Raw genomic sequence first — 25437 nt, 5'->3', positions numbered from 1 at the left:
TTTTCTGTGGTTCCTCCAGGCCACACTAACACACCAATTACTAAGCTCTCTAATCTGGCACAGGATTATTATTTTTGAGCCTACCAGCATGTTTTGCTGTGGATAAAGTACATGTTGCAGTTGCTGTTTCCTTTCCTCCTTCTTGCTGTGGGATGTTTCTGTGCTCTTTTTGGAATCTGAGCTGGAGAAGCTGAAGGGCATAGAGGGTGTAGACAGAAAGAGCCTGAAGTACAGCCGGGCCTTGGTACAATTCATGAGTTTCAAACTCTGAGTAATTACTGCATCTGTCAAAACCTGGGGGAGAAATGATTCAGAACTGGTCAGTTTTAACTCCCTGGAGAGGTCTGTCTTGCTCTGTTTGGTAATGGTAAAATCTGAAGGATTTTACCCCAAAGCAACTCACTATTTTCTACCTGCGTTACTCAACATTTCTTGAGTGAAAAGCCAAAATAAAAGTAACATAATAAAGTTTTCAAATGCCAAGGGTCACCCAACTGAAGTGACTCATTTTGCTTTTGGACCTTTATGTCCTGAAAATCAGAACTTATTTTTCTACTTACAAACTCTCTTACAATGAAACAAAAATTTTAATAAAACAGGCATTGTCTGAGATCAGCTTTTCTTATTCCTTGTGAATAAGTGCTTGTATGCTTTTTTTTTTGTTCCCTGTCTTGTTATGTGCAATATAGAAAATGAGGCTACTGGTGATTAGGAAGCATTTTCACATCCATGTGCACACAGCTCTGAATTCTCCCACCAGCACAGGAATACAAAGCAGCCAAATACATCAGAGTGGGAAATACTCACTCCAGAGAAAGGCTTGGCAGGTAGGAGATCACTCGCCACCGAATAAAACACCATTCCTCTCTCGTGATCCATCTCCACTTCCAACCTGAGTGTAAAGAAGCAGGGCTGGTGACATCCCTGTCACATCCCTGTCCCAGCTGAGCCTGCCATGGGGGTGGCACTGTGACTGTGGCACTTACAGGGGATGTCTCAGCACAGCCTCCACGAGCACTCGGAGCGGGGGAGCTTCGTAGACATGGCTGCGCCGCACCTTGCTGGGCACCTCCCTGGCCAGCTGCCAACAAGATGGAAACAGAAATCCTGTGAGAAATGGCAGCACTGAACCTGAAATGCTGCTTGGAGCTGCCAGCCAAAATAGGACTCTGCTTGGCAATTATGGAACAGCAGAGGCCAAGCAGTAGCTGGACTATGAATGGCTGTGGGTGATGAAGGTGCAGGGAAGGTTTAGGTCAGATGTTGGGAAGAAATTCTTCACTCTGGGAGTGGTAAGTGGTAAGGAACAGGTTCCTCAGGGAATCTGTGGATGCCCCATCTCTGGAAACATTCAAGGCCAGGTTGGATGGAGTGTGGAGCAACTTCTTTTGGTTAAAGATGTTGCTGCCCATGGCAGGGGTGTGGAGCCAGGTGGTCCCTTCCAACTCTACCATTCCAGGACTATTATTCTACATTCCTTTCTTCAGGAATAAGGATTATTAGGGTTGTTTTTATTGAACTTTCTATTAGCATTCATTCAGGTCACCTTGCACCTTTGCAACAGTTCATGTCAGAGAATCACTGAGCCATTCATAAAACCCTGATCAAGCCTCTCATCAGCAGTTGTTGAAGAGGAAGTTTCCCAGAGGAGAGAGATGCTGTCCAAATTCACACAGGAAGGTGGATGCAGAGCCAGGAACAGGACTCAGCAGTCCTGAGTCTCACTTCCATTGTTAACTATTGTTAGCAATAAAACCTGATGTTGTGACAGCATTTCAAACCCCTGGGCTTTTGTCTGGGGTCTGCTGCCCCAGACAATGCAAGAAGATGGTGACATTCCCACCCCAGAACGCTTCCAAGCTCCAAGAGAAATGCAACAGATGAGCAACCCTGGTTAAGGAAGGATGTACAGGATGGCAGGAACAGGGCTGTTTACACAGACTAGCCAGGTAACAGCAGCCTGTACATAAATACAGGAAGGGAAATGATATTCCCCTTTGGCCTTGCTGTGACAGCCAGTTTACCTTGCTGTCCAGGCTCATGAAGCCCAGCAGCAGCGCCTCACAGCACAGCTCCGCCTCGGTGTCCGGGATGACGAGCGGGGTGAAGGAGATGTAAACGTCGCTGCTGCCACCTCCTGGAACCACCTGCGGCCGGGAGAGAGCGTTCAGGGCACGGAGCCGCCGGGGATTGCACAAGGACCTCGGGACTCGGCTGCCAAAACGGAGTTGCACAAGCAGCACGCAATCCCCCGGGCATGGGCTCAGGCTTGCACGAAAATGCCAACATGTGACAGACAAACTGACAATTACTTCAACTGCAAATATCACTGTGGCCACTTTTCAGCATCAGCAGAGTTTAAGCACGGTCACAAACCAACTCTCTAAGTACACAAACGTGTATCTGTTTGTTTTTAAAAATACCCAGTTCTGCCCCCTCTTACTCCCTGGCTACCTTAGGTGATTAGTCCACAACTTTCATATATGAAGCATTTTTTGAATAGTTACAAGTGTGAACTAAAAGTATTTTACAGCTCAGTTTACTCTTGGCCAGTTTTTAATTTTACATAACAGCAGGGAATGTAATCACATGCACTAGCCAGCTGCAGTGGATTTTCTGGGATTTACAGGTTGACTAGATTATACTTTCTTTAGGTGAATTGTGCAGGTTAAATCCTGATATTGCTGCTGGCTACACCCCACAAAAGCTGCCTCCACAGTGAGGCACTTGTTTGTCTGACCTTTCTCAGCCTCAGCCACCTCAGAGCTGACTGCATCTTCATTTCTATCATAATTTCTTTTATGTAATCTTTAGCTCATTTTAACTTGTAACTGAAACCCTTTGGCAAAAAATATTTAACAATAAAACTGACACACTGATGTTTTGGGCAAGCCTGTCACTCACAGCTAGATCTTTCCAGTGCTGTCTTTATGATATTCCTAAGGGATTGTAACACTGTATTTCCACAACTCACTTGTGAAGCACTGTGGGTTACAATGGTTTATCCCATGAGTTATCTACAGAGCATCCCTTTCCAGCAGCCTGATTTCCAGCTCTGCATGTTTCCACAGCTTCAGGCTGGATGGCTCCCACATTTCACCATGCCAGCCCAAGTGAGAAGACCAGAGATGTCACTCTGGTGTACAACTAACACTTCAGTCATCAGCTCAGATGTAGATAGGACACTTTCTGTTGACCTTGCAAACTCTTCTCATGATCATCTCCAAAGCCTTCCTTTCACTGTTTAATAGGCTACCTCAAACCAAACTCAAAGCTACCTCCTTCTCCTTCTCTGTATCCTCTGCCCTGCAGAAAATGTGCTAAATCTAAGCCCAAAGAAAATGTAAAAGCTTACTATCTGCCTTGGAGCAACGGAGTAGGGGCTGTCTGCAAGCACCCCCTCATGAGGTCGGATGAGTACAGAGATATTTTTCTCCTCTGCAGACTCCTGACTGCTGATTTCCATCTCTTTGCTGTCAGAACCTGGAGGCTGCAGAGACCCAGGGGTGGGGAATGGTTAAAACTGTTACACTGCAAGGGAGGAATGTGAGTGATGTGCACAGGGAACTGCTCAGGAAGCATGGCCAGCTCCAGTTTCTTTCTGGCACAAGGGCTGGACACGTGGATGTGTCCTGTACATTAATTTTCTCATCCAGAGAGTAGCTCTCCTGAATTGCTTGGAAAAAGTGCATGCCTGGGTCCAGTTCTACCCAACCATGACACCTCTGGCCCATTATACAAACCAGAACTCTGGGGCAGTGCTGTTCCCTTTGTGCACAAGAAAGGTTAGAGCTCTGTTCAAAACAACTGTGCATGCTGAGCTGAAGCAGAGAAAATGTGATCTTATTATCTTTTCTGTGAAGCTTTTGGCAGAGAAATATAGATTATCCTGGGGGATACCTTCTCCCTGTCACTGCCAGCCCCTCAAGATACTAAATTGCTACATTATAATCAAACTTCATGTGTAATAGATCTTACCATATTCTAACAGAACCAATCTAATTTTAGCACTGGGATAATAGCTCCATATCATCAGGTGCAATTTGAAATTTGCAGGGTAGGTTCTGCTCCCTGACTACAGCACTTGTTGACACCAGAAAGCACCCATGAGAAAAGCAGAGCCAAATTAAGGAGGTTTAGTTATTTTAATTCTTTCATGTAATAATGACAATAGTTTGTCACTGACGGTATTTTAAATAGTATTATTTTAGCTTTTTTAACACTTTTAAAGAGACCTAATTGCTTATAGCTCCCTCTGGAAAAAGATTGCTGATCCCCAAAGCCACCTACCCACATATTGCATGTTTGACTGGGAGAGGAGCTGACATTCCTTTTAACAATCCAGCTCTTAGTTACAAGTTCTATCTCCTGTTATTGTTTTCAACCTTTCATGCCAAAAATCCCATCATGTATCTCAGCAGCAGTGTAAGAAACAGCCTAAGAGCTGACCTCATCTGTGCTTTCCAGAGCTGGATAAATGCTCCCACAGGGAAGGGCAGCTGGATCCAGCTTTAACACTACCTTTGACTCTGAGCTGCTACCACTTGATGCACTCTCCTTTCCAGCCATGTCCACAGGAGGGAAAGGGTCTCCAAAGAGCACCAACAGGTCCACCAGCTTCTCATCATCTGGCTCTTGGTTGTAAACTTCCAAGTCCAGCCGGATGTCTGAATGGGAAAGGAAAAAAGGACAATTACTTCTAGTCAGTGAGGGCTCATGGCTTAGTTGGTACCAGAATATCAAGTAACAAATTTGTGTCTGGCAACAGGATTTGTATTGAAATGTATCTCTTAGGTTTCCCATTTTTGCTGTAAATGAAAATTATTCAAGAGCTTGCTATAGTTTGGCCACCTTCTATGTCCTAAAGTATAATCAAAATAAATGATGAGTATTTTGTTTAAGCAAATAGATTTAGTAGAATTAAAAAAAAAAGGTGATTGACTTTGCTCTGAAAAGCTTACAACTTCACTTAAGAGCTAAAAATACTAAACAGAAGAGCCAGATGATGCCAGTAAAAAGCAGGTAGCACACCTGACTGACCAGGCTTAGTGTTGTAAGAAATTCATAAAAACAGGATGAAAAATCCTGAATTCCCACCATTTCAATGAGGGAAAACCCAGCTACATCAGGATGGGATGTGCAATTGCATAGTGGCAACACTTTCAGTCACCCTCTATTTTTTTTTGCTAAAAACATCTTCATTAGGGAAAAACTATGCCTGTCAATTGACAGGTTAATGGGTATTTTACTTTTATTTCTATGAGGAACACAATGAAAGCATCAATGTTTGCTGTACAAAAGCCATCCTTACCAAAGGGAGTGGGATTGTTGAGCTGGACCCTCCGAAGCACAGGGGACCCTCCTGAGATTTGAGTGCCAAACCTGGACAGGGAACCTTGCTGTCAGTGCATGCAGAGAACAAAGTGTCTGAAATCACTGAAGAGTTGTTTAAAAGTGGAAATGATCTGGCTGCACTGGAGTGGCTCTCAGGTAAGGCATGGCTGCTACAGACATGTTTTATGAAAAATCCTTTCCTTAGGATTTTTCCTCCTGAGAAGCTGAGAGGCCTCAGGAACAAAATGTAAACATTGATTATTTGCTGCTGTGGAATGCAACAGGTGCATCTGTGATTGGTCTCATGTTGTTGTTTCTAATTAATGGCCAATCACAGCCCAGCTGTCCGGACTGCCACAAGCCTTTGTTATCATTCCTTTTTTATTCTTAGCCAGCCTTCTGATAAAATCCTTTGTTCTATTCCTTTTGTTTAGTCTTAATATAATATATATCATAAAATAATAAATCAGCCTTCTGAAACATGGAGTCAGCATTCTCATCTTTTCCCTCATCCTAAGACCCCTGTGAACACCACCACACATGGCCTACACTGTCAAGTGCAATATTAGTTTATTTTATCTGTCTCTTTCCTTTTTTCCCCAGTTTTTTCGGCTGTCTCAGACATTTCAGAGTAACCATGTGCAGTGCTGGGGCTCCCCAAAAACCAACCCTTACCCCTCATCCCAAGGTGCAGATGCCATTTGCTGTGTGAGAGGGTTTAAACCTTCCCCCGCTACCCTCAGGGTCGCATTTCTCTTGGTGCAGGGAAAGGGCCAGGGAGGAATGAGCTGTGGGGGATGAGAATTGCCACCATGTGCCAGCTGCCATCTCCACAGAGCCAGATGAGGCTGCACTGGGTGAAATTCTACAGCTGCAAGCCCAGAACAGAGAGAGCTGGCACACTTCAGCAGACTTGTATTGGAGATTATTTTCTAATTGTGTTGGCAGAGAAAAATGTATTGATGTTCTAGAAGCAGATACTGTGCTTTGACTGACACTTTGCTGACCTTCTCATTATATCACAAGATGGAGCAGGTGTGTGTGTTGGCTGCAGCCATTGGCATTTCATTCACTGATTTGTCTGACAGTATTTTGCACTATACCTGACAATAGGTGGCTCTGGTTTTGGTCCTGTCACCTGCAGGAAGATTGGGCAGCCTTTCACAGTCATTTGCATAGGAATTAATTTAGGTTGTAAGTGTCCAACCTATTAAAAGGAATTTTTGCTATTAGGATCAAGATAACATCTTAGTTCTCCGCGTTATGAGTTTATGTTTTGCAAACTGATTGGATTTTCAAATATTTTTTACTAGTTTCCTTTGACAACCTCTAATTTATATGCTAACAACAACTCTTCTCAGCAGGAGAATGCAATACCTCTTGCATTTATCAGCTTTCCTGCTGCTTTTTTACACAACACAATCTATGGTATTGGTAGAGCAGAGCAGTGCACTGGCCAGCTCCCAAACAGATGTTATAAATCAAAACTACTCCAGTCATTTTCAAGGCACATGAAAACCTCCCAAAGAATAAACATGTCCCCCTAAAACCAAACAATTGTTCCTTACATGTCATTGGAAGTAGTGGTATAGCAACATCCATCCTGAATTTTTACAGAGGGCTTAAAAAACTGAAAAAGTATTTCTAACAGAAAGGCATCTGGGAAATATAATCAGTGTAAAATCTGCAATGGTAAAACCAAAACCCCACCTACCTTACAGACAAGGTTATCCTGGTACTCTCCCCACATGTTGTTGTAAGCTGCTATTTCTATGGTGAGCTGCTGGAAAGCTTCCAGAGTTCCTGAGGAAGGTTGGATATGGAAAGCTGCTCCTTTCCCCTGGGACAGCAACGCTGCTGCAAACTCTGAAGCAGCAAAGAAGCATTTCATGAATTCTGAGGAAATGGAACAAAGTCTTTCAAAGAATACACAGGACCATGGTTTTAGTTGCCTTTAATCAGCTTAACCTCACTCACTTAGAACCCCTGGGATCATTTGCACAGCTCACATTTGTACCACTTTACCCAAGTTCCCTTCTGCAGTGGGTCGTACTTTGTTTTTAGAGTTAGTGCTTGCCCAGAATATTTTACAGCAGGACAACCCTTCCAACAACCTGATCCAGAACTCTTTGGGGTATGCAAGGCACTAGCTGGTTACCTGAAAAAATCTGAGAAAAATAGGCTGGGATTTGTGTTGACTGCTTCTTGTTCACTAGCAGCTGCCTGTTTACCTCTGTGTGCTCTTCCATGCAAAGAATTAATTACAAAGAGCAAAGCCTTTCCACATTCTGAGTTACCTAGGCCTGCATGGAATCTGTCAGAACAGCATTTTTCTAATCTTAAGCACTAATTCAACAGCTGAAAAGCTCTGTCTGTGGAACAGATACCAAACTCTATGGCAAGGTACCAATATGTGCAAGTTTTATTTTGGATACAGAAAACACATCCACACTTCACAGCTTTTTACTCCCATTTCCTCCCTCCCTCAGTCTCATGTGGCTGTAAATATTATCATTTTTCAGTACAACACATCAGAAATGACAGATGGGGCTGTGCTGTAGCTTTCCACAGCGGGGAAGGTATGGTAAAGGGTTTGAGGGAGAAAAACTTGCTGCACTGGTGCTGGAAAACTGTGTGAGAGAGAAAGAGCCAAAATTCTGCATGTCATCCATCCCATGTGCTGGGAGTGTTCTGGGAGTGAACTGTCACCACAATCACCAACTTTGGTTCATACTGTTGTTTGCAAGAAAAAGATGAAGAGAGAGAAAGAATGGGGGGAGAAAGGAAAAGAAGCAGAAGGAGAAGAGAGAGATTGACCTAATGCTTATACAAGCTGGGCTTTCAAACTCAGGAATGAACAGAGGAATTAAGTAATGTTTCAGTTTAGACTTCACCAAATACTCCAACAGTGAGAAGATGGGCCTGACTGGCACATTTAGTGCTGACATTCAGCTGGCTTTCACCTTCTCTCCACTGAAGAGATATTTTCATACCTGACTTTACTTTTCTGGCTGCATGCTCTGTGACAGGCCCCCTTTTTTTCACCAGGTAGCTTGGAGAGCATGAAAAAAAAATTAATCTGATTTCAGGTTTAAATCAGACCGAAATTAATATTTAAGTCATTATGCAGAACAGCAAGACTCACGGGCAGGCTCCTTGTTCTGGAGGCACCAAACAGGCACTAAAATACTCAGCTTCCAGTGTGAATGGAGCTCTGATTCCTGAGAGATTTGTAAGAATCAGTTGATGCTTTACAACATCTTTGACTGCAACTTCAGACCCAAAGTCCAAAAGAAGCTCACATGGGCTTTGTGGCATTTGTCCTTCATCACTGCCGGAAAAATAACAGTAGTATTTAGACATGGGTCTTATGTTCTTATGCCACAGATGATTTCAGGACATTTAAAAATGTGCAATGTGGTTGTGATGCACAGTTAAAAGGACCATGCAGTTTATGATTTTTGCCATCAGCATTTTCTGCTTTTCATTTTTTCACTTCTACCCCCATAAGGATTTATTTGGGGTCAGATTTTTATCCTGTATAACATGCCAGTCTACCAAATTAAAGACATCTTTACTTATATGAAAAGATATAAAGATGAGCATGTTCCAAAATACAGTCATCATTCTATGTATCAGAAAAATGAAATAATATTCAGTTAGATATTACCTGTCATCTCCACTGCCAGAAGCTACTGAGTATGTGACATGAAGTCCCTTCACTTCTCCAGAAATGCTCAGGAAGAGGGGTTCAGCCCTGTCTTCTATGCTACAGCAAAGTGTGAGGTCTTTCAGCTCCCCCTGAAAAGCAAAGAATCAAGTTTCCTTGGGAATGAAGCATCTATCACAGAGGAAAGGCAGACTCTTTAGGGTATTTATTTTTAAAAGTGTGTAAATTCCCCTGGATTAAACCCAGAGCAATAGAATTGTGAGAGGTTTTACTGAATTGTTTTCAGTGCATTTTCTGCAGCATCAGAGCTGCTTAGAAGGCAACTGAGGTAAAAATTTGTGGCTGTTTCTCAGCTTTGTACCTGCAACTGTCTGTGAGCCTAAAACTGCTCCATTACTGATTTCTGACATAATTCCTACACTCCAAGTATTGAATCATAGAATCCTTTAGGTTAGAAAGACTTCTAAGCTGATGGAGTCCAAACATTAATCCAGAACTGCCAAGGCCACCACTGAACCATGTTCCCAAGTGCCACAGATACATAATTTTAAATACTAACTCTGATAGGGCTGAACACCTACTTTTAAGCAAATAAATGAAACCCAAGTCTCCAGTGACTGTAATGGGAACTAAGACACCATATCTATAGGAACATCCTGTATTTAGCTGCTTTAGCTCAGGTATTTCAATGCCCTTGTAAAGTATTTTTCTGAATTCCTAGAGTTTGTAAGCTCTGCTCCTGTATTTTGCAGATTCTCAGTCCCATCAGCCCCTTTTAAGTTTTCAAATATCAAAATGTTATAAGCCTAACTTCATTCAGAAAACCAAATAGACACTGTATATGCCACTCTGTTCCACATCATTACAGATAATCCAAAGTGAGGATCTGTATGCTCCAAGAAGAGAGATAAGCATTAAGAGCAGTTGTACAGGATTTCAATAAAGGAAGAAAACTGGAACAGCTGAGATATAAAGAAACAGGGTAGAAACTGCACACCATGTGCACTTCTTTAATTCTTGCCTTCAACTGTGGTATCTCTAAAGCAAAGCCACTTCAGAGATATTGTCTGGGAAAAAGCGCACGTGGTTTTGTACACAGAATTCCTTCCTTTTGCCAGATGGAGGTGAGATGAAAAAGCCAGTGTTGCTGTTTTTATAAAAGTTGTGAACTTACCACAGTGTCAGCTGACAGCTCTATGCAGAATTCCCTCTCTTCATTTGGGCCTAAGGTGCCACTGGCAGGGGACACCACGATGGAGCAGGAGGCTGCCTGGCTTCCAATGGGCTGCCAAGCAGAAAGGACACTCAGCTCACACTGATTCCCTCACATTGTCTCTTTTGAAACACCAAGCTATTCTCAGGATTAGGACAGTCAGGCAGCAACACCTACAGTTTGTAAAGTTTGGGGCTTTACAGTTCCCCATGAGTGAGAAGATCCTCATGCCTACATTACTCCAAGTAACTTCAGGTGCCCACTGGGGCTGCTGGGCTGGGAGCAGAGCCACTCCCATCCCTCTCACAGTCTCAGGCCTTTCCAGGGTGCACCCAATCTATCTGATATCACAGCAGGTCCCAGATGTGCCCAGCTCTCTCTATTACAGAGGTGGGGGAGACAATCCTGGTGTTGGCACCTTCCCTGAGTGACCAGCAGGGAATGTACCCAGGGCTTCCACTCATTTCTTCACACATCAACATCACATATCAGGAAAAATGCTCTAAATATTCCTTCCAGGCTCCAGATGCTCCAAAGTGTTTTCCTGTAGGTCCTATACCATGCTCTGGTAGGATCCCTTGTGCACCTGAGGACATCTGGAGTGGCACTGAGTGCTTTTATGTAGAAAATTGAGCTAAACTTTGGATGTCAGATGTGATGGATGCCAGATCTGAATGACCAAGGCACTGACCAATTTCCATTGACTGAAAAGAGAGTTCAGACACAGCTTAAATACTGACACTAAATTTAGGTCTCCTACTCTGTAAGCTGAATCCCAGCCAGAATGTGAATTCAGACACAATCCAAAAGCACTAAAATTTCTTTTTTTTATTAAATTAAGCGCAAACCCTAAACTGCTATAGTACTTTGTTTAATACCCTGGTATCTTTACATCCTATGACCTTTCACATCTGCTCATCCATTTTCCCAGGGATCCACAGACAGTAAGAACATAATGACATCATCTGGTAATTAATCTTTTAATAAAGGTTGGTCTAAAGCTGAAATTCTGCTTCCAAGCCAATAAAACAGCAATGACTACTCAAAAGATACATCAGAAAAGCTTTTAAGAATAGTCATTATTTGTATTTCCTACAGAAATTGCAATTTCCATCCCTGCTGTATTCTTCACCCATGAGAAGAGCATTTACCTTTTCCCATAAGTATTTTGCTGGCAGCAGTGTCTGGTTAAAAAGTTTATTGGTTGCTTTGACAGGAACTCCAGTATAAATTTCATTGAATACTAGATGACTAGATATCAGGCACACTTGGGGGGTCTGAACTTCAACAAAAACAGGAAGATGACTGGAAATAAACACACAGATGGTCTATTGTTATTGTTAATGAAACGTGCTAGACATAAAGCAGCATGCTGGGAAGAATGATGTTTATGTTTATTTAGCAATATTAGAAATTTGATAGTTCATTGATAGGTTACACAACCCCACTGTGAGTTCATAGTTTTGTTGCAGGAGAGAAAGCTACCTGAAGTGAAAACCAGATGTCAACCTCAGGAAAAACAAAACAAATGCTGCTTTTCCTCCTTACCTTCCTTCTCCATTCTCCACCTCCAGTTCCAGCACTGTCTGGAGACGCTGGCACTGCAGTGATGTGAAGTGAACTGAAACTATGCACAGACCCAAAGGAGGAATTTCTCCTGCTGATGGCTGGATGGTGAAGGTGGATACCTGGGAGAGGAGAGAGGGAACAGAAATTTTTCTGACATGTGCAAAGCAAGGGTAAAATGTTGAAGCCACACAATTTAATTAGGGCTTCCAAGTACCTAATTTTTCCTCAGATGTGTCATTTCTCTCTGCCCCTTGAGTCCCACCTGGGTTCATGTCAGGAAGCACAATGGCAGCTTTGTGAAAGCCTGGCTATACAAAGAGGCAGGGCTTTGCTTCAGTCTGAGCCAAGGGCACAGCAGGGTCAGCTGTGCATGGACTGACAGGGAACATGAAAGAGAAGCAATGGACTGACAGGGAACATGAAGGAGAAGCAATCAGCCTCAGCAGCAGCACCTGCTCCCAGGCAGCAGCAAGGTGCCACAAGGGGAAAGGTTCTTGCACAGAAGGGTGAGGAAGGAGGGTTGGGAGAGAGGCACAGGAAGAGCATCAGCAAGGAGTGGGGCTCAGATTCTTGTCCAAGATGCTGATGTGGGTGTGCAGGAGGAGTGTTCAGCAGTCTCAGCTCTACTAAAGCCTTGAACTCTTACTTACAGCAGCAGTAGCTGAAATAATTGTCATTCAGGAAATACTCTGTGTCTCTTTGGATCAGGCTGGCAGGGGATTTGTAATAAAGGGAAATAGAGAAAATTTGTAAAGAAGTATTCAATCTCAAAAGAACTCATGCACTTACAAAACTGTGCTGGACTAGTTTCCTAAGAAGTCACAAAATTTAGAACTTCTGATAGCTGGAATGAATAGTACAACTCCTAAGCAGAAGAAATAAAATAGCTAAGGAGGGACTACAGCCAGCTGCAGCAGTGACTTACCTCTTCATTCCTTTGAGCTAGAAAAACCTGGCTTTCTTGCATCCTCCACCGTGCTGGCACCTGAGACAGATTATTAATCTCAAAGGTTCTTGACACAGTCTCACCCTGCTTGGTCAAACCAAACTGGAGTGATGGAACATCAATACAAAGAGATGGACCCTAGGACAGCAGGAAACAGACTTTAGAATGGACACCCCTGCCAAAACTGCCACATTAAGAAACATGTCATTATCTAGGATTAACATTTCATTTCACAGAGAATATCAGAAAGCAAATGCACTGTGTAATGCAGAAAAATTCTGTGTGTCATGGGAATATCAACATTGACTCAATAGTCACTATATCAAAAATAACTCCTGTTTGTCACCACTTCAGATTTCTCAAGCCATTGAGAGGCATAAAAGCTTTATTTGGACAATGGCCAGGCCACACAGCTCATCCTCCTGCAAGACTGAACTGCTCCTTACCTTAAAAGCAGCCTCAATATGCAGCATAACTGGCTCTGGACACAGCTCAACATGACATGGCAGCTTACGGCTGATGACCCCAGGTTTGCTCCCAGAAATTGCCAGGAGAAATTCACAGCATTTATTCACATCTAGAAGAGAAAACACCAGGCTCCTGTCTCACTTTGATGTAAGAAACCACCTGCTTCAAGCATGAAGCTACTGGAATCAAGTTAAGTCTCCTGCTGGCTCCACAGAGCTGGAGATCAGGTAATTTTCCAGTTTGCATTGAAGTGCTCTGTGACTGTCATAAACTGATATAATCAATTACTGTCTCTTTCATTAATTACTGCTTGCAAGTCACAGAAACTTTACCTATGACACCAGTACGAGGCTCAACTTCGATGATCTCACAGTCTGTGATTCTCTCCCATGTGTACTTGATCAATGTTTTGCTGTTGTTCCACAGCTGAAACAATTAAAATCAATGAGACAATTAATGCACTTTAAGCTTTCAGAGCAGCAAGTCAATTTGCTGAGAGTACTGATACACTGCAAACTGGGTTTTGAGTCATCATTTATTTAACAGTGTCTCCTTCACATAGGTGAGGGTGTTCCCTCAAACCTGAAAAGAATCCATGAACAATTCATTTCAAGAACATGATCATATTTGAGACTCTTAAACTTCCCTGCATTTTTCAAAAATGTAACAGAATTTCTAAGCATAAACTGAAAATCTTTTGAGTGCAGCTTTTTTTTGCCAAAGGTTCTATTTGTGAAGGAGATACAAGCTCTTGAAATGTTTGGCCTGCTCTTCAGATCTAGTCAAAACATTATTTCTCAACTACAGCAAATAAAAACTTTGTTCTCTGAAGTACAATTATCTCTAAGCACAGTTCAAATTCTTATCTTTTTAAGACTAAAAAATACCAATTGGAAACTGCAAAGGATGTTGTTATATCATCAGTAAGTGGCTTAATTACCTCTACCACATGTGTAGTTATACTGGGTTACTGGGAAGTACGAAATGGTCGCCTTAAATTGAAGAAAAAAAAAAAAAGTTCTAGGGAGAGAAATCTTAAAACCAAAGGCTGATTAGGAGGATCTCTAAGAAAAAATGGGAAAATCATTAACTGGGAAATGTCTTCCTGCCTGGCTCTTGCCAACAGGCCTGTTTTTCCCAAGTGAGTCTAAGATCAAAAGGATCCTGATCTATAGTGAAGGGGATGCTGTGTGAGGGACAATTGCAGCAGCATTCTGTCCCAGAATGGCCAGAGAGAAATCACCAGAACCTGCAGGAAAGAATAAAATCTAGTAAACTACAGCATGTGTGATTTTTGTAGCTCTTCTGTGCTTCCTGTATTCTTTGCATGAACAGTGCCTCAGTTATGAACTAATTTAATCATCCATTGACTATTCCTCCCAGCTGGAAAACTTTTACACTACAGGAGTGACAAAGTGATAAGCAAGAGGTTAGTGACCCAGAAAAACACTGAGAAGGGTCAAACTCTGTGGTATCAAAGTGCAGAGATGAAAAAGGAACAAAGGCTCTGCCTGGAGTGAAGGGCTGAGCAGGCTGGGTAGGGCATTTCAGTGCAGACCCTTCTGGATTCAAGGCCTCCTTTAAAAACATTTCAGGAAAACTAAAACAACAATGACTGTCTGATATATTCTAATAACACCTATGACATCCAGTGACACAAACCACATGACAACAGTGAAGTGAAAAGCACACAAACCTTAAATTTTTTCTTGACATTTACACCAATGAAATTTTCTCCAGGGATAATAATGGCATATGGTTCCAGAAGAAGGTTGTATGGTTCTGTTGAGCCTTTAACTTCTATTTTCAGTGCTATCACATCCTCTACTCTGCATTCTGGGATGTTTTGAAGCATCTTCTCTTCTACTAAACTTTGGGAGGAAATATGATAGAATTACTAAATATGTTAAACCTGTGTTTAATTGGATCCTGTCTTTTAATTGCCAGATCAAAACTGATAACCATCACAAGTTTCTCAAGTACAGACTGCCTGTGGGCAATTAGCTCAGCCAATTAAAAACTTCATTATACTTTAAGGTATTCTAGCTGTCCCAGTCTGTCCATGAACAAGTATATAAGTGACATACTGCTGTGACAAAGAGTAACAGCAGGAAACCCTGGAAAATAAGCAGACAAAATGACAGTATTATCTTTTTCCAAGAGAGGAAAAGCTAGGGCCAGGCATGTGTGCAGGCATGGGGGAGGATATCAGAGATGCTCTTTGTACCACAACTACTTGTGCAGATAATATTCTTTATACTTGTCAATCCATCATCACCAGAAAGAAGAAAAATCCCAGTAACTTAATGTAATAGCACAGATAAATTGTGGCCATATATCTTACTGGGAAATGTTTCTCAGCTTACCAAGGTGAGTCTGGGGTGTTCCTCACTACCACCTGCAGCACACTGTGATAACTCTTCAGCTGCACAGATGAAGGAGAAAAAGATTTTAATGTCAAGTAATCATTTATGTTGAAGATCAAAAAAGATGGAAAAGTGGTTTACATGTAAAGGATAAACGATCATCATCAGAGTCCTAAGCTCTGATAAACAATATTCAAACTCTGGAGTTACTAAAAGAAAACATGTTTGACTGCAAAACATTAAGCCAGATTCTGATCTCATGGTGTAGGGTTCCAAGAAAAATACTCATTTTTGACATGCCTGTTATTATTTCCCCTGTATATTGCATACTACACACAAGCATCTGCAAAGGCTTCCCAAATTAAGCTCAGTACTGCTGTACTAATTGAGAAGTTTCTTCCAACTGCTCCAGAGTATTCAGCTAATTGACCATCAATCTGATCTGGAGTAAGAAACATGACTTTTCCATCATGGGAAGAGAATGCCTTCTGTATTCTAATGGAGGAGGGAAAAAAGAAACACAGAAAAAGGCCTTAAATCTGAAGGGCTGTGCAAAAGCTTCATTTGTTTGTAGACAGATACTAATTTTGATGTATATTTTAATTCAATATATATTCTATGAACTGTTTATTTTTAAAAGCCAATTAGTTTCTCTTCCATACAAATTTGAGGTATTTCTTATGTCTGTCAATCAACACTGCAGGGGACATTCCCACTCTTGGGCTTTCTTTGGATCAGGTTTCTCTAAATACAGTGAGCTCATGCTCCTTATTTACAGGGGAGCAGAAACTGAGAGAACAGCATTCTCTGGGATAACTGCATTCCAACATCCCTGCACCCCTCTTACCCACAGCTGCACACAGCATTTCTCTGCCAAAGGCTCCCACTATCCCCTTAATTCACCACTCAGCTGTTCATAGAGCCCATTTCAGGCCAAAAAAAAAACTACAGCTGGAAACAGTTTAAATCATCAGTGTTTGTTAACCAACTTATTTAGGCTGGAGTAGGTACAAGGCACAACCCCCAAGAAGAGGAGGAAGGCTCAGGAGCTGGTGGAGGAGCTGCTAGAGGGTGAGGGTGGTAACTTCACCAGCCAGCACAGCTGCAGTGTGAGGATGTGTCCACAATTTCAGTGTAAAATGAACTGTGTACAGTCAGTCCCCAAAATGACATGAGATCAGAAACTGTCTCACATTTTGCAGTCAAAACATGTTTTCTTTCAGTAACTTTCTACATTTTGAACACTGTTTATCAGAGCATAGTCCCAGCTAATTAAATTTAATTTAGAAAAGTTGCACAGCAAGGATTTTATGACTTGAATAAAAATACACAGCTGGAGGTTGTAGATAGGAAGGAATCACAAGCCATACCTCCTGTGGAGCATAAGTGAGAATAAACTCATGATTTGCATAGGGAAGCAAAACTCCCTGCTTAGGATTTAGGGAGAAGACTGACTCTGGGTCTTGATTGTTTTTGACCTCTGTAAAGTCTTTCTGTTCTGTTTCTTCTGGTATTAATGGTTTCAGATGAGGCTTTGTTATCTGCCAGAAGAAAGGAAGCTCTAGATTGCTGCAAAGAAGTCAATAAACAACAGAAAAGCTATGATTAAAAATCAGATATTTTTGAGCTAAATATGTTCAGATTTTTTTTCCAGGTAGGAAATTCCTCTCTTTACAGATTACAGGGGTTTGACTTCCCAGTTTTTGTGAGTCACAAAGCTGCTGAGGCATCATGGAGTCAGAGCATATAAATCATATAAAGAACATGCTAGTATGTGAAAGTAAATTCCATAAATGTATAAGATACCTTAACACTTTCTTGCCTTATTTGAACTTGTCATGCAATCCAGGTTTCAGAAACTCTGCAATTCTTTTTTCAAAGATCTGGGATGAACAAGACTATTCCTGCTGACACCAGTACATTTGCCTTGAATCACTGCTGATGACCTACATCACATTCTGAATTTAATCCAAATGAAAGATGTGGTCTTAACATGTCAGCAAACACAATGGCTCCTTCTAAAATTATAGCCATGGCTCTGCCTCACTTTCTGTAATCCGGAAAAGGTTGCTTAACTAGGTTGTTTCAGCAGAAGTGTATTCCATGGAATGTCTTCATGGGTTTGAGAATTTTGCTCATGCTGACCTCAAAAAATCTGCCTTAGTAAGGGGGAGGAATTTGAAAGTATCACTGATAAAACTGGACATTTACAATTTCTTGTATCACTTTCTGTAGCAGAAAGAATGTTTCTTCTTCCTGCTTCTATGGAATTTACTCTCAGCCTGGCCAGCTTTGTTTAATACAAATGCTGACACCAGATGTGCAGGGAGTGCTGTGGTGAGTGCAGCACAGAGAAAATGTGGAAATTGGCACAGTCACATCCTTTGTCAGTTTACAATATCCAGTTCACCAATCACACTTTCTTTACTCAAACATCAGCCTGTTCTGGCATTATGCATGTGTGATTTCCAGACCAAAAAATAAACTGTCAGATATTTACTGCTTGTAAACAGCAATTCAGATTAATGGTCCTAAACCCAGCACTGACCTGCTCACTGCTTTCATGGTCTACAGCCTTTATCTGCTGCAATCATGCACAAGTGTATTTCTGTTAAAGTCTGATTGATTCTGAGCAAAATCAGGATGCCACTATGTTCAGTATGGTGTAATTGTCCAGAAGGACACATTAGTTGACTTCAAATTGAATTTATATTTAAATCTGTAAGGACTCAATAGCAGGAACCATGTGAGAGTTTTAATGTGAGTTAATTACACTGGGCTCCCATTTTGATCCAGTGGAGTCCAGGATGTATTATAATTTTTCTTTAGGAGATGTTCCATTCAGAATTGTATGCTTGGAAGCATCTATTCCCTGCACTATGAAAGGAAAAGAGTGCTTATCTCAGTTGCACAAGTATATATGGCAGACATTTAAAATTAGATAAATCTCACCTGGATCACCCTGTATTTCCTGCCACCATGTATATTTATGAATTTTTTGTAGATTTACCTCTATAAAAGCAAATATATTGACCTTGGCTAACGGTTGCCATAATGCTTCAACAACGTACAACATTCCCTGAACTTTAATTACCAAATAAGGAGCAAAAAGAAGCAAAGATTCTGCAAGAAGTTCATCAAGGGCATGAAGGTTTCTCCAGCTTGAGAGAGCAGAGTATGACAAATGAGATGCCTAGCAGCATTCCCACATTGCAGAGCATTACTCTGACAGCAGCTACCTACGTGGAGTTCCTTATGAGCAGGATCTTGTCCTTAGTGCTGCGGGGGTTTTGGGGCTCGAAGCGTATGAGGTGCTGTGCTGTGGCATCAGTGACTTCACCCAGCAGGGCTTTGCTTTCTCCTCCTGTGACAAACAAAAGCTCCAGAGCAATCATCTCTCCAAGGCCTGGAAGAAATAATTAGGTATTGCTGTTTACCATCTGACTATTAAGATAGTTCACATCAGGTAATTAATGTTAATTATTGATTATATCTGGTGTTTCCTCAAGTTTCAGAACTCCAATGTGTTAATTGTACAATCCTGATGTTGTGTTTATCAACAAGTATTAACAGAGACCTTCTGTTCATGAATTTCATATACAGGGATTTCAGGGCCACAGCCTCAGCTCACTCACATCAGCATGGTTTCACTGAACTAAGCAGGGTGTTTACAGGGCTTGACAATGTGGCTCCCAGATGTTTTGAGCAGTAGATTAAAATTAAAATAAGCAGCAAATGAAGTATTAAAAAAATCCAAAGTAAATACATGTGACAAAGTGATTCATTAAATACAAACCAAGCCTCATGTTATATCACTCACAGTTATATTACAGTACAAGCACCAACATTTACAAGAATTTGAATTGGTTTCATTAGTTAATCCAGAGACTGCCTGCCTCAAAAGGTCCAAATGTGGTTCATTTCTGCCCTGTAACACCTCATGTTTCATAGTTTGTCAAGTCATCTTATTGACAGAAAAGTAAAAGAGATGAGTTGCACCTGGCAACTGGTTTTCTTTTCTGTGACTTGGTGATATTTTACATTTGGATTTTTGCCTACTGAAGATTAAGAGCTCAATGTTTTCTGAATCCAGTGTATTCCATGCACTGGGAAGGAGCAGTAATAACAATACCAAAAAAAAAAGCCAGCAGGGGACACATTAAGTATTTGCTTAATCCAATGACATAAAATGTTACCATCACTTCATGCCAACAATTACCACTCACATTATCTGAATATCTACAGAATTAGAAAAGTGCTAGGAACAAACCTGCGACTGTAACATATTTGGTTGGATAATTGTCACACAAAATGGTGAATGTTTGCTGCGAGGCTTCTGGCAAAGAGGGGAAAAACACGACCTGAAAGAGAAAAGGGAAATAGCAAGGTCTGTAACTGTTTTCTCTCCCCTAAGTAATGCACATCAATTGCAAATATTCCCTGAAGGACAGTTTTAGTAATTAGAAATTAAAAGTAACACTTGCAAGAAACAGAATCAACTTTTGCTCACATAAACCCAAACTTGCAAGGTCCAGCCAGGTCTTCTAAAATTATCTTGCTTGTTAATTTATTTTGTGAAGCAAAAAACTTTTCTACAGCAGTTGGCACTAACCTGCACTGTTGCATTCTGCCCTGGAGCTAGCTCCAAACCAGCAGGCTGGATCCCAAAAGGATCCTGTACCACAAAATCAGCAGTGGCAGCCACCTAAGGTATTAAAACAAACAAACAAAAAGATTAATAAACTAAATGGATCAGATTGCTGTGTTTAAAACACTGATTTATCTGAAATAGGCATTACTCTACAACATCACTGTTCTACCTGTTACCATATATATTTTTTCACACATCTCAAAAGTGTGTGGCTCATAAATATGGCTTAATTAAAAAATAAAATTCTCCCTGCTTTATAATGACCTTGGTGAAAGCAGAGGGGAAAGTGCAGTCTCTGAAGACAAATGACAGTGTCAGAAGCCCTAATATTCATGTTCACAGCAGAGCAGCTCCACCTGAGAGAGGGGCTTGTCTGTTTCTCCATGTTCAAAACTCACTTTGAGTTGGAACTGTAAAGACTCTGAAGGGACAACTTGGCCCATCTGCTCTTTCTCTTTTTTTCTGTCCCATTTCATCTCCTTTGTCCACCCCTGGTTTGTGATGGGGAGCTACAGACAGAGCAGGACTGGATTGGATTGCTGTGTCCACAGGAGCAGCAAGGTCAGTAAGGGATGGTTTTGTTGAGGAAGGAGAGGAAATTACCTCAAGCAATGCTAGAGCTGACAGCATTTCTGTTTGCTTCAAGGGCAAGGGAAAATTTGAGCCAGATTTTCTTTCCCTCATCTATGCCTCAGTTTACCTCTCCCCTGAGCAAGGCAAGCTCTTCCACAGAAAACCAGAGCACAGGAAGGAGGTACAGCCATCCAGGGAGATTGGTTTCCAGGATAAAGTGAATTCCTGAAGGAATGGCACAATGCAGATCTCTCCAGCAAGGCCTTATGACTTCTGTGCTAACACAACATGACTGTTTAAAAAGCCTTCACACCAGGGCACCCACACCATGCTGGGTCCAGTATTGCCCTTCTGATCACTCACCCCAGAATCAGGAGCTGGCCAGGCTTTCCCTGGAATTATAGAGAACTTCCCAGTCCTAACTCCCTCATTTCTGCACAAAATTGTTGTTGTTTTTATTCCTCCAACAAGGCAGGAACCACAGTTTATACAGTCAGGCACTGCAAGGAGTAACACAGAAAATCAGACTCCAGAGAGAGCAAAGGCTGCTGATTAAACAACTCTTTACAGACATTACTGCATGAGACCACGCCAGGTTTTGCAATCCTAACCCCTTAAATTCTTTCCATTTCAAAGTTGGACAGTGTGAGATGTGTATTTCTACATTCATCTTACATTTTAATGATGTAAGATGATTTTTCCTCCTTGAAGATTATTGAATGATAAAAAGATGATATTTTTAGAAAACCTCAGTATAACAGGTAAGGTGAATTTACAAAAAAATCAAAGCAAATTTTTGCAAAAGTAATCCTGTTTATTATAGTTGAGCTTAGATATCTGAGAGGTGCAGGTATACCATATCCATATATAATTAATTGCACATTCAATGAACATTAATTAATAGCATTAATTAAAAACTAAATCATAATTCCATAATATTTATAATTAGTAATTACAATTGGGAGTTCAGGAATCAACAAAACACAAACCTAGAAATGTGGCCCCTACTCCCTTCTCTAATATAGTGAGCAAAAAGAGCCTAAGATGGCAAGAACAAATCATTGAGGAAAAATCCAACAGGATTACATTTCAATAACTAATAAATCAGGATAAGTGAAAATGAGATAGAGTAGAAACTGCAATTCCAATGTTTTCCACATTTGTTTTGTGACACAAAATTGAAGACAGTCACATAAAAAAAACCCCCAAGTCTGCTTAACTTAAGAGAAATTTAGTATTTGGACACTACTGACATGTTAATACTGGAAGTGATACTTTAGCTTGGACTGGGATGACAAAAGATTCTGATACTTGACTCTCCACTAATATATGATCTTCATACTCTCCCAGATTTTCAGGAATAAACTGGATTGTATACTGGCATGCCATCCCAGGAGCAATCATTCCTCCCTTTCCTGGATATTTTCCTTGGGGGAAAAAATAAAACAAAAGGCAGAAAATTAAAACAAAAAATTAAAACCTCCCCAAATTGGCAGTAGTATTTATGATCACATCTTCCTCTGGAAAGATGCCTGTAAATTCCCCCCAGTTATTGCCTAAATCAAGCTGATAAAAAGGGATGAGCACAAGAGGCCTGGCAGTGCAATCTGAGAATGTGCACATATTCCAGGGAGCTCAAAGATTGCTTTGTCTGAAATATATTCGTCAGAAACACAGAAAATAGTGAGGAGAAACTTAGAGACATTTCCCAGTTTTGCCTTACCACAAGACAAAAGGGCTTCCATGGAGGCACCTAACTTGTAAATATTCCTCCAATTCTTGGGGTATCACAATCTCCCTAGGCAATCCATCCCAGTGCCTGGCTATCCTACTGCAGGAAAGAGAATTTTCTTAACTTTCCTCTGCATTGCAATGTTTCTTGCCCTCTCCTCCTAATTTTTTAAAGTGCAAACTCCATCTGTTCCTAGATGAATTTTGGAGAAGATTTGATCTAGGTATTCCATGGACACATTTCAATCTATTATCAAACACTTTAATTTAGTCTTCTTGAATTCCTCATTAGACCATCTCAATCTGCTTCTGAGTTGCAAGTGGCCCCAAGTCAGCTTTCAGTTTCTAAAGAACTGAGCACTATGGATAACAGAACCAAACAGAACTTCTCTGGAAAATCTTTGTTAGAGCAGGTAAATCAGATTTTGCATGTGTTAACATTTTAAAGGTAGAAAAGAACCCTTACCTGGCCAAATGAAAAATACTGAAGAAGAGGGAGGGACAAGTCTCACATGTTGACCTGTTGAAGTGATGTTCCGTACCTCTACAGTCATCTTCATTAAAAAAAATAAAAAATGCTCCATTGTAATTACCATCACTCATTAAAACATTTGCAATTCCCTGGTACTACTGCTAGGAGTAATTACTTCATCATCACAACCAACCCAAAATCCCAGTTTATTCAATAGAGGCTGAATCAGACAGTACCAAAACAAAGCAGAGAATGAGAAGAGCCCATTTAGTCTTCACGGGTTTGTGTGCCAGTGGCAGGTGTGATGGAAAATCTTCAAGGAAGTTAGAGGGTCATAAATTCAATATACAGAAGAAACTCAGACTTTTATTGAAATTCAGAAAGGCTAAACATTGGGTGAAATATGTAGATCATGATAGGATATAATTCTTCAGGGAGGCAGAATTAACTCTCTACAAAGAACCTTCTCACCTCATAAACCTGCCCAGCTTTATCATACAAAAACAGGACAGAAGGTGGACTGGCAAGAAACACAGGAACAAATGAGGTATCACTGCAAGATTAAAAAAAAAAAAGGAGACATTATCTTACTGCCTGGTTCTCTAAATACTGATAAAGTGAGAAATTGCAAAATATCTCCTTTGGCAAAACTAAAATATCATACAACATACTTTGTTATTAAGAAACCATATTAAAAATTTAGCTCAAAATATCTCTGGGTAAATCCACAGCAATTCTACAGTGGAGCTCTGTTCATTCCAGCCCAAAATCCAGAAACTGCATACCCTTTGCCATCTTCTGCTTTTCTTCTGGCTATGATTTCTTCCACTTTGTCTTGAGAAATTACAAGAGATTTGCCTCCATCCAGAGTATTTGGTGGGAAAAAGCGTGGATTCTTCAAGTAATTCTGTCTTTTCTCAAGTCTGGAGAGGTACTCACTCAATTCCTCTGCTTTCCAGGACTTACTGTCTTTCCTGGCTCGTTTCTGTGAGGCTTCAGTTTTCTTTGAAAAACAAGAGTGCACAATGAAACACAGTGATCTTGAGGATGAGGAAAAAGGGAGCTGCATGTGTGTTATTAAAGCTACACAGCAATGACAACTGATACAGAAAATATAGTATTTCTCTTTTTTTAACAGAGGAAATATAAGGACTGGAGTCAAATCGACAATGGGTTGATATTCACCCTTTGTTGCAGGAAGAGCAACAGGCCTTTAAGATCAGGCAGACTAAAAGTAAATTGTAAAATGTACCTTACTGATGGTTTTAGCCTCAAGGCTGGAGTCTTGGACAGAGGACACAGCTGAAGACTCACTTGTCACACTGTCAGTTAAGTAGATAATCTCATCCAGTGAAAAAGCACGTTGTCTATGTGTCCCTTTCAGGTATCCAGGTTCTGATTCTCCTGCAATTCAAAGAAAAAGAAATTCTGTAAGAGGGAAACATGAATGGCAAATATTTAGTCTAAGCATAGGTGTATGGGTTTATTTTAAGGCTTGTTGCTGGCAAAAATCCTCAAGAATTCAATGTATTTTTAGAACTTATTTTGTACAACCAAAGCTTAGTACTTTAATAAGAAAGCTTTCAGAAGCACTAATTAAACAGGCTGTGTACACTTATATTACTCTCAGAAAGATATGTTAACCTTGTAAGGGAAGTGAGATTTTTATTTTTTGTTTGGAATTAGAATGGAAAAAAAACAAAACACAAATCTTGAAATCTGTGACTAAGTTGATTACTCTGAAAGGTTTGTTTTGGCTTGACTGAAAAACTTCATTTCAATGATCCTAAAACCTTTCATCTTGGCTCACATATAAATAAAAGAAGTAGTCTTGACATTGCCCAAAATATTTTCCTTACTGACCTCCATGTGCAAATAAAACCAATGTATTTCCAGAACTGGAAAATTTTAAACCCTAAATAAGGAATACAATTTTATCTCATTGAAAATAGTTTTTACTTTAATGCAACTACTTCCCTTCTCTAGATACAAGATGCAGTTGCAGCTTTGTGTGTAATGCAATTGGATGGAGACAGAACACTAATGCAGTTTTTGTGTGAGATGGAAAGAACTGTAAATAAATGTGCAATAATGATCAAATATCATATTTAAGAACATCTAAACTCAGTAGCTTTGAATTTATCAATTATACTTTGAAAATGTGTTCTTAGTGGAATCTTATGCTTAAAATACTTGAGTCCCTTCTGCTTTGGCAGAAAACTATAAAGATATACTCAGATCTGCTACATCCTCCAATATTTCAATTATAGCCTGTTCTAAAAAGTCTAAATTACTTTCTGCTTCAAAAGTTACCTTTTGGTGCTTTGGCAAGAGGTAATTTCTCAGTGATGTAATCCTCAGGACAGATTAAATTATTTTTTCTGAGAAGTTCATTATTCACAATCCAACGAAAAGAGGATGCCACTGCAACAGGAAAGCCAACA

At 40.7% G+C, this 25437-nt stretch overlaps 1 protein-coding gene across 3 annotated transcripts in view; it reads right to left on the bottom strand.

Annotated features, from left to right (window-relative positions):
* The window catches only part of DLEC1 (DLEC1 cilia and flagella associated protein), a 34070-nt gene that overhangs the window by 6012 nt on the left and 2621 nt on the right, over positions 1-25437 (bottom strand). The window contains exons 4-34 of one of the 3 annotated variants that reach the window (XM_026796089.2): positions 25307-25417; positions 24246-24397; positions 23779-23996; positions 23465-23546; positions 22988-23075; positions 22044-22217; positions 21154-21290; positions 20179-20271; positions 19837-19927; positions 18810-18972; positions 16937-17135; positions 15567-15625; positions 14897-15071; positions 13533-13626; positions 13179-13309; positions 12712-12870; positions 11766-11905; positions 11369-11522; positions 10179-10289; positions 9005-9135; positions 8480-8665; positions 8328-8386; positions 7049-7200; positions 6438-6541; positions 5312-5382; positions 4522-4667; positions 3356-3490; positions 2025-2147; positions 987-1081; positions 808-892; positions 85-294 (exon numbers count right to left, since the gene is read on the bottom strand). In XM_026796089.2, the coding sequence (XP_026651890.2) occupies positions 85-294; positions 808-892; positions 987-1081; positions 2025-2147; positions 3356-3490; positions 4522-4667; positions 5312-5382; positions 6438-6541; positions 7049-7200; positions 8328-8386; positions 8480-8665; positions 9005-9135; positions 10179-10289; positions 11369-11522; positions 11766-11905; positions 12712-12870; positions 13179-13309; positions 13533-13626; positions 14897-15071; positions 15567-15625; positions 16937-17135; positions 18810-18972; positions 19837-19927; positions 20179-20271; positions 21154-21290; positions 22044-22217; positions 22988-23075; positions 23465-23546; positions 23779-23996; positions 24246-24397; positions 25307-25417 (4028 nt within the window). The remainder of the gene's footprint in view (positions 1-84; positions 295-807; positions 893-986; positions 1082-2024; positions 2148-3355; positions 3491-4521; positions 4668-5311; positions 5383-6437; positions 6542-7048; positions 7201-8327; positions 8387-8479; positions 8666-9004; positions 9136-10178; positions 10290-11368; positions 11523-11765; positions 11906-12711; positions 12871-13178; positions 13310-13532; positions 13627-14896; positions 15072-15566; positions 15626-16936; positions 17136-18809; positions 18973-19836; positions 19928-20178; positions 20272-21153; positions 21291-22043; positions 22218-22987; positions 23076-23464; positions 23547-23778; positions 23997-24245; positions 24398-25306; positions 25418-25437) is intronic. The other 2 variants (XM_074545603.1, XM_074545684.1) reach the window with 2 other exon arrangements.

Source organism: Zonotrichia albicollis, chromosome 1 (assembly GCF_047830755.1).
Source record: "Zonotrichia albicollis isolate bZonAlb1 chromosome 1, bZonAlb1.hap1, whole genome shotgun sequence".
NCBI lineage: Eukaryota > Metazoa > Chordata > Aves > Passeriformes > Passerellidae > Zonotrichia > Zonotrichia albicollis.
This window is presented reverse-complemented; position numbering and strand designations above follow the sequence as displayed.